Source organism: Limulus polyphemus, unplaced genomic scaffold, assembly GCF_000517525.1.
Source record: "Limulus polyphemus unplaced genomic scaffold, Limulus_polyphemus-2.1.2 Scaffold2374, whole genome shotgun sequence".
NCBI lineage: Eukaryota > Metazoa > Arthropoda > Merostomata > Xiphosura > Limulidae > Limulus > Limulus polyphemus.
The window spans coordinates 56,688-68,619 of record NW_013667984.1 but is presented as its reverse complement, the minus strand read 5'-3'; the positions used below and the strand labels follow the sequence as shown (position 1 = coordinate 68,619).

The window sequence follows — 11,932 nt, the reverse complement described above, 5'->3', positions numbered from 1 at the left end:
GAGCGAGTTAATTACGAGTTGATGTAGGTACGATTCGCTTAACGGAAAGTTAACTAGCTTTGTCCTTCGTTATTCACCAGCCACACACGCGCCGAGTTTTCCAACGTGACATTATGTAATGTTTTCGTAAAAGTACTAATGTCCGATGTGAATCCACTGGAGTTAAATGATAAATGTTTCTGTTCAATATATCTAAAGTTCCCGATTAAAAAGCGTTAATTACAGTTATAGCTTACGAAGTTTATAGCACACTGACTATAGCAAACTAATGATAGATACTCTTTTTAGGCGCGTCGCGTTGGTTATACTTATAGGCGTGTGGAGAGTTTCTCGAAAATTCAGATTATGTAACAATACAAAGCTACACTGGCGTTTACGTACACACATTTATTGTTGATTCTTACACTCGAGAATCTTCTACAACTTTAGAGAATAGGCGGGAGTTCCACAATACATATTTAACAGTATAATTTATGTATATTTCCAAATATAAATTAAATTTAAACAAACGTCGATATTAAAATAAATATATAATAATAAATATAATAATAAATCCGTTACACTTTTGATTCATTATAAAGTACAATATTGCATTTTGTTTGTAGTATATTTCATACATCAATGTGATTACAGTATCACATTCATAAGAATATATTAAATTTACATTAAAGCAAATTGAACATAATATTACAAACATATTTACGTTTGAAATTTTAATATTTGAGGAGGGATAACGGGGGATGGGGGAATAGAGCTAGGCTTATCCTTTTCACCAGAACGGGTACGCATTCATGTATAAGATAATCTAAATAATCTCCATAAGGGCCTATTTATCCTTGCCAGTGAAGGAAAATGATATTTCCATAAGGAAGCCCTAATTTAAAACAGGTTCGTCGTTTATTTTCAAAAATCATACCCTATTTCGCGTGTTCTGGTCGTTTCAAATAGTTTTCCTTTGTCTTGTTAAACTTTTACTGCCCAAATTACTTGACGTTGTGAATAAGATAGAAACTTAAACAGTTTGTATAATAATATGCACTATAAATTTAAATAATGAATTTATACTCCTTTTTTTTCCTGTTCGATTATTGCAACAGCGCATAAAGTAAGAAAAAAGTACTGAAATAATGATCAAAAATTAAAGTTGAACTGTATATCTAACTACTGATACTAGAAGTATTGTCAATAAAACTGCATTAAACAGTTGCAGCAAACAGGAAAGATGACTAGAATTCAGCCACGTGAGAAGTCTTAGCCAATTGCACTGCAGCTTTGTTGGCACGTGCCATAATTCTTTTCAACCATGGTTGTGGTTTTCGTTTGGCTCTCGTCAATGTACTCGCCATGGTAGCATTGATTACGCATTATTATCCGACACCTCGATTTTAATTACAATAAGCTTTTGCAAAGGACGGTGAGGTCAATTTTAAACCACACAAGTCTTGATAACTTTCCGCATACCCTGCAGTGTACATGCAAATTGATTCCCAAGACCCCGTTTAGTTATTTTTCCAATGTGAACAGCTGCTGTTTTTGAGACGTGGTTTGAAGCTTGCGAACTTTTGGTTTGCGAGTCTTCGTTGCCTTAAACCCACTGTTTATTATTTTAGGAAAATTGCATCAGATAATATCCCCACCTTCGTTGTAATGACTTGCTATACCTCCTTCGTAACCACAGCTTTAATTTTATGACCGAGAATTACTCCAGATTGGTTTGGGGTGTGAAAGGCATTACTGTAAGAGCTTTTCTGCTTCCGTGGAAGACATTAATAGGTTCCTTCTTCGAAATGTTGTGCCCCTTCGTTCTGCATCATTTAACTATATTACTTTACGAATTCCCTTTTTACTGAACGGGCTGTGACATAATATTTGAAATATAAATTTATCAGTTGCGACAGTGAACTGTCAATTGGTCAGGAATTCATCTCGAATCAAATATCCAGGTGTCAGTAATGTCGTTAGTGGCATATCTACATTATCATGTGTAAATCGCTCTTAGAAATGGATATTAACCTTGTCTTCAACTTATATAAAAACTCTTTATTAATACAGTACGAGCTTAAATCGGACACACTAGAGAGATTATGAATTCTAAAACATTAAAAGGATAATACATATACTTTCTTGGCCCTCATAAAACTTACAGCTGAGAATGAAAGGAACTTACTCTTACAAAATATCAAATCTTGCCTTTACTTAAGTCTTTTTGCGTGTATAAAACTGCTGACAAACCGCGAAATTATGTTAATAATACTGTGTACAAACTGTTTACTACATCAAATATAAGGTGACAATTTATAACTATAACTACTTTCTTATTAACAAAATCTCTGCAATCAATGCCGTTCCTGGTGCTTTTTTTTTAATTAAAGAATTTTAAAAACTCATTACTTGATACGTAATACATTCATAAAATCTCGCTCATGTCACGTACTGCAAGGTTTTTTACCCACTCTGCTATTGGTTGAATTGTATAAATTATTTGAGCGGCGATTCGTCAATTTCCTGTTTTCAAGTGTATTATTCACTTCAATTGTAGAAGGTCTAGTTGGTGAAAGCATTGCTTGGAAGTTATGACAGCGTATACAAAGTGACATGTGTCTCTCGCAGTTAACAATGTTTTTCTGCTAGTAGTTATATACCTGTTTCATAAAAGAAATTTCAATTTAAATATTTTTTGTTCAGTTATTACAGTTTTCCTCCAAGGATATGCTATTCTGTGTATGTGGATTTGTTTGCAGGCAAGTTATTTAGTTATTTAATATTTCAAAGAAAAAAACTTCAGGTTTATTTTAATACCTTAACTTGTGGTAACCGATTGCGTTTTACCTGTAATTTTCAGTTTAATATTTTATCTGGAAGTTTTCAGTTATATCCAATCAGAGATAAAGTATAATTTTTTAGGATAGTAAACTCTCGTAACAGATTTTGTTTTTATACTATTGCTGAAAAAAAAGTGAACACTGATAACAAAGCTAAAAAAACAAACGAAACCGTGAATATTTGTTTTGTTGTTAAGCGCAAAGGTATACAATGGGCTATATGTGCTGTGCCCATCACGGTATCGAAACCCGGTTTTTAGCGTTATAAGCCTTCCGACTTGCTTCTAGCCACTGGTGGGCACCTGTGACTTAAATAAAACATTCAATAAATTCTTATAACAAATTGAATTAATATTTAATCCTATATTTATAATCCAGTCTTTATCTCATCTCTATATCAGGATGTAAAAAAACATACAAACAAGCGGATCTTCAAGAAGATGAGAAGTGCTAATTCATCTTTACACAACCAGCTAAGCACGAGTTACGTCGAGTAGCAGTTCTTAGTTCGTTGAAATGTACTGCGTTTCAAAGAATTGTTCTTGCGCTTGTGTATATGTATGGCAAGGGAAAAAATATCTGCGTATGTGCTTGTGTTTAAATGATGTTTTTATTAATTTCTTCTCTGACTGTGTGCCAAATTCCCAGCAGTATGACAGAATACTGGCACTGACAAAAGTACTACATTACTCAGCGAATCAGCAGTGACTGTAGAGGAAACCTGACATTGGTAGTGTGTTTTAATGTAGATTCTCAACCAGAATCAAGAGTTAATAATTCTCTCTTAAAGTTCAGTTAAGACTAATAAATGCAGTCAAGCGTGTCTCCAAAACAATTATTTGTCAGATTGTCCCAGATTATACGTTGCTTGCATTATTTGTTACTGTAAGTATCGAAACAAAAGAACGTTCATACTCAGATTTTAAGTGAATTCAGCCCTCTTCCTGTATTGTTCATTTGTTATGTGCTTGAAATACATGCATACTCTAAAACTGTGATTCTGATTGATGCATTTTTTTTTCAGAACTTCTTTACAATGTTTTAGGAAAATGCCCTCCACCAGGACTCACATAGTGTCTATTTATTCATCAAATTTTGCTTTCCCACCTTTTTCTGAAATGTGTTAGAATGGTTTAGAAGTTATGTTAATACGTGAAAGAAAAATAAGTTTGGATAAAAGGTTTAAAATTGCTTTTGGATACTTTATAAAGTTTAGTTTTATACTACTAAGTGAAGATAAAGTTCGGCAAAACAGTTTTTCGGTTGGTAAAAATATGTGAGCACTCAGCGACTTCTAGTAATATGCTTTTATCTCAGATTTCAGATCATCCGCGGTGCATACGTGTAATAATTTTTCATTTGTGGTATTGAATACGAAATACCTAAAACTCTGTTATAACATCGATGAGCTTAGTACTGATGTATTGTCAAGAATTAACATCCTTTCACTCCGTAGATATATTATCAATTATTCACACTCTGTCACTTCCCCCAGTATTTTATCAAGTATTCCCCCTTCGCCACTTCTCCCCACTATATAACTAAGAATTCACACTCTGTACTCTTCACCAGTATATTATCAGGAACTCGTCCCAGTATCTTATCAAAAATTCGCATACTGTCTTGTCTCCTTTCTAAATATCTAACCTATATGAAAGCCAGTGTGTGTCACGTCACGCTTGATTTCTCGAAATAAGAGGAATCATAAAAGCCAAAATGCATTCATCCAGATAGAATAGTTCGATTACTGTGCCCATGCAAGGGGGCCGTGACGAGAGATGCCGTGAAACCTTATAATTGTAGTGAATGTTGGTATAATAGGTCTAAAGTAAAGACGTAGTGTGGGATCACCTAACCTAGAGCCAAGTACCTAAAATATATCATGAATGTAAAAATATCGATTCAATTTTAAATTTAAATCGTTTATGAATTAAGCTATTTTCTGTTATATCACCAACGTTTTTAATAATAATAAAAAAAAACTCTTCAATCAACGGAGCCTCTAAATTAAGAAATCAACAAATATTTCGATACCCGTGGTGGGCAGAGCACAGATAGCCCATTGTGTAGCTTTATGCTTAACTTCAAACAAACATTCTAGTTGTGGACTCTAGTGGGTTAGTTGCAGCACTACGTGTGTGTCTTCTGTAACGTGGGACTACCACCTCAAAGCCCCTGGTTTTATCTCTTTTAAAATCAAATTTAATTTTTGCACCATTCTTAATAGTTTTGTTGCTGAATCTGCCTCATTTAGCCTTTTTTTTAATTTGCTTATCAACAACGTCTCATTTATACATAAGTTGCACTCGTCACATCCTCTAGCGTGATGAGCGTACGCACTAAAAAAGGTATTTTTTTAACAAACGTAAAACCTGAGCTGCACGAAATGAATTCACTAACAAAGTTATTAACAGTAATATAAAAATTAGGCTTGACTTAGTGAAATGTTGGATTCATTATGAAATGACACATCTTTAATCCTTTCTGATTTACTTCAAGTATTTCACATGGACTAAATGATATAAGCTTGTGCATCTTAATTGTAATATAACCAATTCGTTTTTTATTTATGTTTATTCAAACACTTGCGATCTGTATTTCTCATAATTTTAGTATTTAACTGCAAAACAACTGCTAATATTTCGAATGCTTTTATTATTTAACTGTAAAACGCTTGTGGCTTGTATTGCTTATCTATTATAACAATACTCAGTTTCCGCCCGCTCTGAAAATGCCTGCGCACTTCATTTCAACGGATGTAAATATACTTTAGTAGACATTTTGTGGCTTATCACAGTTTTTAGATAGGCCTAACGTTAGGTCGTATAATAACATTATACGTTTATTTATAAGTATGGTAAAGTTTAGTCCTAACTAAACTAAACCAATAACCGTAAACAAGTTACAGTGTTAATTTATCTCTTGTCGAATATAGGTCGTATGTAATAAATGCTTAACTAATGTTAGGACTAAGACAAGTGAACTTCGGTGTCTGTGATTATAATTATTTTTTATTATTCTTGGAATACTGTATTCAGAGAACTACTGTTGAAATAAAGATACTAATTTGACTATAGATGTTTTGCGGGTATCTGCGAATCTATTATAATAATAATACTATAATAAGCCTAAGACAAGTAGATTTATTGATTTCAGTGTCTGCGAGTAGAATTATATTGTATTAATCAAAATTCAGAAGCGGCAGTACTAATATTACAAATCTTCTGGTAACTCAGCGGTAAGCTTGAGGGCCTATAACATTAACATTCGGATTTCGATACTTGCGATGGGCACAGCGGAAATTGCCCATTGTGTAGATTTAATCGAACAAGCAAAATAATACAATACAAATCCGTTGAACATTAGAATTTAACCCTTTGACTGCGGCTACTTTAAATGCGCGATGTATTTTTTGCGAGCCGTACACTGTATACAGCACTCAACAGGTGAATCAGCAGTCAATGGGATAAAAGTTAGGCAATGAGCATAAAGATGGGAACACTATTTTTTTGATTTGTTGTTAAGCGTAAAGCTACGCCTGGAATATCTGTGCTGTGCCTACTACGAGTATCGAAACCTCGTTTTTAACTTTATAATCCTCCAACCAGACTTCCCTCTTAGTCACTGGGGGATTACTATTACTATTCTAAAACTTTGCAAATAAAAGAAATTACTTTTTTTTTGCTCCTCGCATTAATAATTTAATGATTCATTTGATGAAAAGTTTCTTGATTAATATGTTATCGTTAATCCACCGTCTGAATAATACTCTGTAGTAAACCCGACGTCAATTTAACTCGCCCTAAATTTTGTTTTCTGATTCACTCTAATTTCGGGCCCGGCATGGCCAGGTGGTTAGGGCGCTCGACTCGCAAGCTGAGGGTTGCGGGTTTGAATCTCTGTCCCACCAAACATACGAGCCCTTTCAGCCGTGGGGGCGTTATAATGTACAGTCAATCCCATTATTCGTTGGTAAAAGAGTAGCCCAAGAGTTGGCTGTGGGTGGTGATGACTAGCTGCCTTCCCTCAAGTCTTGCACTGCTAAGTTAGGGACGACTAGCGCAGATAGCCCTCGTGTAGCTTTGTGCGAAATTCAAAACAAACAAACAAACAATCACTCTAATTTCATAAACGACCACGGATGACGTCATTAAATGCTTTTTATATTTTCTAATTTTCTTTTAATAACGTTTTCTTCAAGGTTGAATACAGTATTTTTGTTTTATAAAAAAAGATAATTTTTGTTTACTCATGTTTACTTCTACCATATATGCTGAAAAAATAAATTATTAATATTTTTCTTAAGGTCCTCCAGTGGGTCAGTGGTAAGTTTACGAACTTACAACCCTAAAATCTGAGATTCTATTTTCCGTGATGGACAGAGTACAGAGAGCCTTTTTGGGTAGCTTTTCGCTAGACAAACAAATATTTGTTCTATTTCAAACTGATTTGATAATAGTCGGACACCTGTTTTTTCTATTAGCCATACAAGTTTCCAGTGACAATTCGACATTTCTAGCCTGTTAATCGAGTGGTCTATGATTTATATACACATCTAGGTTAAGACAGTTTTAAGCCCTAAAAAGTAGACTTTTTTGTTTTTAATTCAAAACTTTTAACTTTAATTTTTGTTCTTTTTAACCTGCTTTCTGGAAATATGTAGATTTAATAACTTGTGTATATTTTGGCTTAAACAGTTGGAACTTGTACGAGTTTTACTAAAGTTGGGCACAATTCTACTGTCTCCTTTTTGGGGGGAAACAACAATAAAAAATATGTTTTATCATCATCTTTTATACTTTTTCTTATAGTTATGTTCGTGTTCGATATTTTATACACGTATGTGTATGCCATTTTTACGCTATAGTAATTAGGCTCAAAATATTGCCCCAGTGGCTCAGGGGGTGATACTGCTAAAAACCAGGTTTCGATACTCGTGGTGTGCACAGCACAAATAGCCCATCGTGTTGCTTTGTGCTAAACAACAACAAATTTGTTAGACCTTCAAGTAACAATTTCAAAATTATTGAAGCAATGTGAATAGATAGTTTCGTTTTGAGTTTATTTAAATATGTAGATGACGTTTTTGCGGCTTTACTTGTTCAGATGAACAAACAAAATTCCTCCAACACATAAACAAACTACATAAAGACATATAATTCACAGTGAAAAATGAAAAAAGCAAACATATATTTTTAAACGTTAACATCACACGAACCTCCCAATGCTTCACCACTAAAAATTCATAGAGAAAACACATACAGTGGAAATTACATAAACTGGTTTTCTGATCATGTAATCCACCAGAAGCTAGGCACTCTAAAAAACCTCCTAAATTTAGCATACACAATATACACCACAGAAAACATCGATAAAGAAGTTGCGCATTTAACTCCATGTTTCCTACTAAAGTAGTTACAGAAATTTTAAAAACACAAACAAAAGTCGTTTAAGAGATAAACTCAAACACTCCACAAAACAAAGGAAACCTAATCACTTGCACTATCACATACATAGAAAATATAAGAATACCTCTATCAGACATTTCAAAAAGATTAGCACGTAAATATAACCTTAACATAACGCCTACATTCGTTTTCGCCCCTGGAATGAAAATCAAACACGTTAAGAAAGTTATATAACAAAACCACCCAACCAGGAAACACTTACAAAATATAGTGTAACAATTTCCCAGCCTTTTATATAGATGAAATAGGACGTAACTTGAAGATCAGATTAAAAGAACACCAAAAAACCCCTTTCCAAGGACGTGAGCATATGAATAAAAACAAACACAATTTTTCTGAACAGAATGTCACAGTACTAAAAGGGTTATTTTTGTCTACTTATGTTTACTATCACTATATATGATGCAAAAATGAATTATTAATATTTTTCTTATAGTCGTCCAGTGGGTCTGACATTAACAGAAGAAAAACCAGAGAAACTTTATTTATAAAATCAAACAATCCCACAAATAACAAATACCCAGGCACATCTCTTTGTCTTTGATCGTTATTTCCCCACACACATTCGTAATATTATGCACATATTTTGCATAACATGCTCTATACTTTTTTCTTGTTGTTATATATGTCTATCTATATATTCACTTTTTGTTTTTTCTATTTAGCGATAAATAAATAATACGTCAATTCACGCGGATTGATATGTACATGTAATAGTAACCACTATCAGTTCTAGAATTAAAACAAATTGTTAGATTGTTGAAAGCTGATTTAAATACTGATTCGTTCTTTACCGTTAAAACTTGTGTAGTTGAGAATGATCGCACTAGTGATCGAAACGTCGTACCTGTTCTAAATACAAATCTTACTTAGTATAAAAACTGTAACTTGTAATAATATATATATATAATATCAATAGATATTGCATTATTAGCGTTTACGAAGTATCACGTGCTTAACCCAAATTATTGCTTAATTGTCCCTATTATAGAAGTATGCCGAAATAAAAAGTACTGCAGTAGATTATTTTCATCAATAAACTAAATAATACGAAAGAAGGCAATAAGATGCAGTCTAAAGTTGTTTTATAACACAGATGTTCAATTTTTTCACCCTACCGCCATCTATTGGTATCAGTATTGAAACCATCTGGTTTTTGCATTTTTGAAGTTAATCCGGTATGAGATTTCAATATTAATCATTTTTTTAGCAATCAAAATTTGTTGTTTTTTAATAATCATCAACTGCATAAAAATGTTATCACCATACGACAACTGGCTTCCTAGCTATAGCTTTTTGTTTACACTGTTTTACTGACAAGCAAGCATAATCAATCACCAGTACTAAAAACTATCATACGTGCAGCCGTAAACCTATTCTAGTGCAGTCTTGCTAGCATTAAAACTTAAGTTGCTGTTGTTTTTTTCTGAAATATTTGAAAACTTTTTTTTTTACCTTTTGTATTTCAGGAATAACACATGAATGGAAGAATGAATATATAGATAAATAAATAGGTTATTACGTTTGTACCTGTGCGAAATGAACGGATATTACAACATCCATATATTATAGAGAACCAGTCAAACCTTCCTGTTCATGGCTGAAGCACTACAAGTTCTTAAATATCTGAAACTATCAGGATAAAGTGTTAGAGGAACGAGACATTGTTCCTCTCTGGCAGGAAATAACTCTGTTGTACTGGATGAAACCACAAAAGCTTTTGTTGCACAGATGAATGTACTGAAACCCTGTAGTGGTCGAGAATTTTGTTATCCAAACACACCCATTGGGGTAGTAGTAGTACACGCAAGTGGTATTTTGCGTGTGTCTGTAAATAAATAATATAAAGTATATCTAACTTGAGCACTTTCGCTTAAAAGTTACACAAAATTGTGTAAGGCGACTACGAATTATTAATTTTGAAAGTATTTTTTTGTGTACTGTTAAGCACAATGTTACACAAAGGGCTATGTGTGCTCTGTGCACCAAGAGTATCGAAACCCATTTTTTAGCGTTATAAGCCCATCAGACTTACTACTAAACTACTTCTTTTGAAAATAGGTTTCTGCATTTTAACAAGTTTACTAGTCTGTTAACGTGAATTACGTTGTTTCAGTTGTGTAAGCTAACATGTACATATTTGATGTTTCTAAATACAGTAACGCTATAGTTATATGAATATTTTACATACATTTCTGAAAGTTACTGATTTGTATATAATTATCAAAAGATTAAAATCTTGGCTTGTATTTACTTATTTGACTGCTCAACTGTTGTGGAAAGTTTTTGGTAGTAATTTCTTTATGTGGGTAACTGGTTATGAAGAGTGGGTTAGCTTTTCTTGAGAATTCTGTAATACACAGGACACTTAGTAAGTGTTAATAGAAAACTCACGAGAATAGGTAGATTGGTAGATAGAAGAAATACGGAAGTTCGCTCGTACAAAATGAAATCTACTGATAAAAACTGTCACTGCGACTTTCAGGAGATTAATAATTTAATAACACAGATAAAAAATTTCGTTACTACACTGTTTTGAATATTTTAAAGATTACAGCTGAAAGTATCATACAGCTTCATACAACTCTTTACTTCAGTATGGTCTCATGAGAGCGAGGAGTTAAACTACTTCCCCTGTATTCTAAATGATTAAAAGATTCGTTATCTTTCGATTTTTTTCTTTTAAATAAACACTCGACTTTCATGAAAATATTTTTTTTATACAGAAGAATAGGCCCATATCTTTTTTAAAATCCCTCCATAATGTATATTGTGCTCCACTGTAATGCATCTCTGAATCACTAGAATAAGTTGGATACGCCTGACTGGAATTACTGATTTCTGTTTACTGAACACCTCTGGAGCCATCTTTTCATGCCAATTTTTATGAGTGGCTCAAATGCAGATAATTCTGAAGATTGTGCCATGATTTGCTATAACTCTGTTGTTGCTCTCATGGACCTCTTTAGATATTCTGTGCTCATTGCTGAGCTGCATGCAATCTTACTTGCTCTGGCTAATATACAAACCAAGGAAATAAGCTTGTTAAGATAGCAGTGTAATTGGCATCTGATGATAAGATCAATCCTTTAGCTATTCCATATTTGGACATCCAGTATGTCATCAGGGACAGTTTTTAGGTTATCTGGGATAAGCAGTACTAAAATAAGCTTTTTCATATCTTTCCTATCAATAACTAGCTATCTAGTTGTCCTGACAAAACTCAGCCTTGGCCATAATCTTTTTTTTTTTTACTCACTATTTTCTCCTGGAAATGGGTGATCTGTTTTTATGTGAGCATTGTGGTAGTGAATTTACCTCTTGTCATACTTTACCTTCACAACATTGCTATAATATGTTATTTTATAGACTTTTTTTTGGCTCATAGTGTCCCTTTGTGTAATAACATTGGAAACCTATATTGTCCATGTTTAAATTGCTTATGGACAAAAGGTCTTTATAATCTATCTAATTTTTAATCTCTCTCTCTATCTATATATATATATATAGCAAATCCAACTTCTCAAAAGCAAAATTAAGACAAATTTTATGATGCTTTTTATAAGTTGAAACATTGGAATGTTTAGTAGGAACAAAATTTACATTGAAACAAAAAAGCATTAAACCACCATCACATCAACA

The 11,932-nt window shown here is 33.2% G+C and overlaps 1 protein-coding gene across 3 annotated transcripts in view; it reads left to right on the top strand.

Moving 5' to 3' along the window:
* LOC106466758 (IQ motif and SEC7 domain-containing protein 1-like) overlaps positions 1-11,932 on the top strand; it is a 139,268-nt gene that overhangs the window by 87,238 nt on the left and 40,098 nt on the right. Inside the window, exon 1 of one of the 3 annotated variants that reach the window (XM_013927057.2) lies at positions 708-2,741. The exons of the other annotated variants lie outside the window; for them this stretch is intronic. Within the exon in view, the coding sequence (XP_013782511.1) occupies positions 2,710-2,741 (32 nt within the window). The 5' untranslated portion in view covers positions 708-2,709. Of the gene's footprint in view, positions 1-707; positions 2,742-11,932 lie in introns of those variants that run through there. 3 annotated transcript variants of the gene reach the window in all.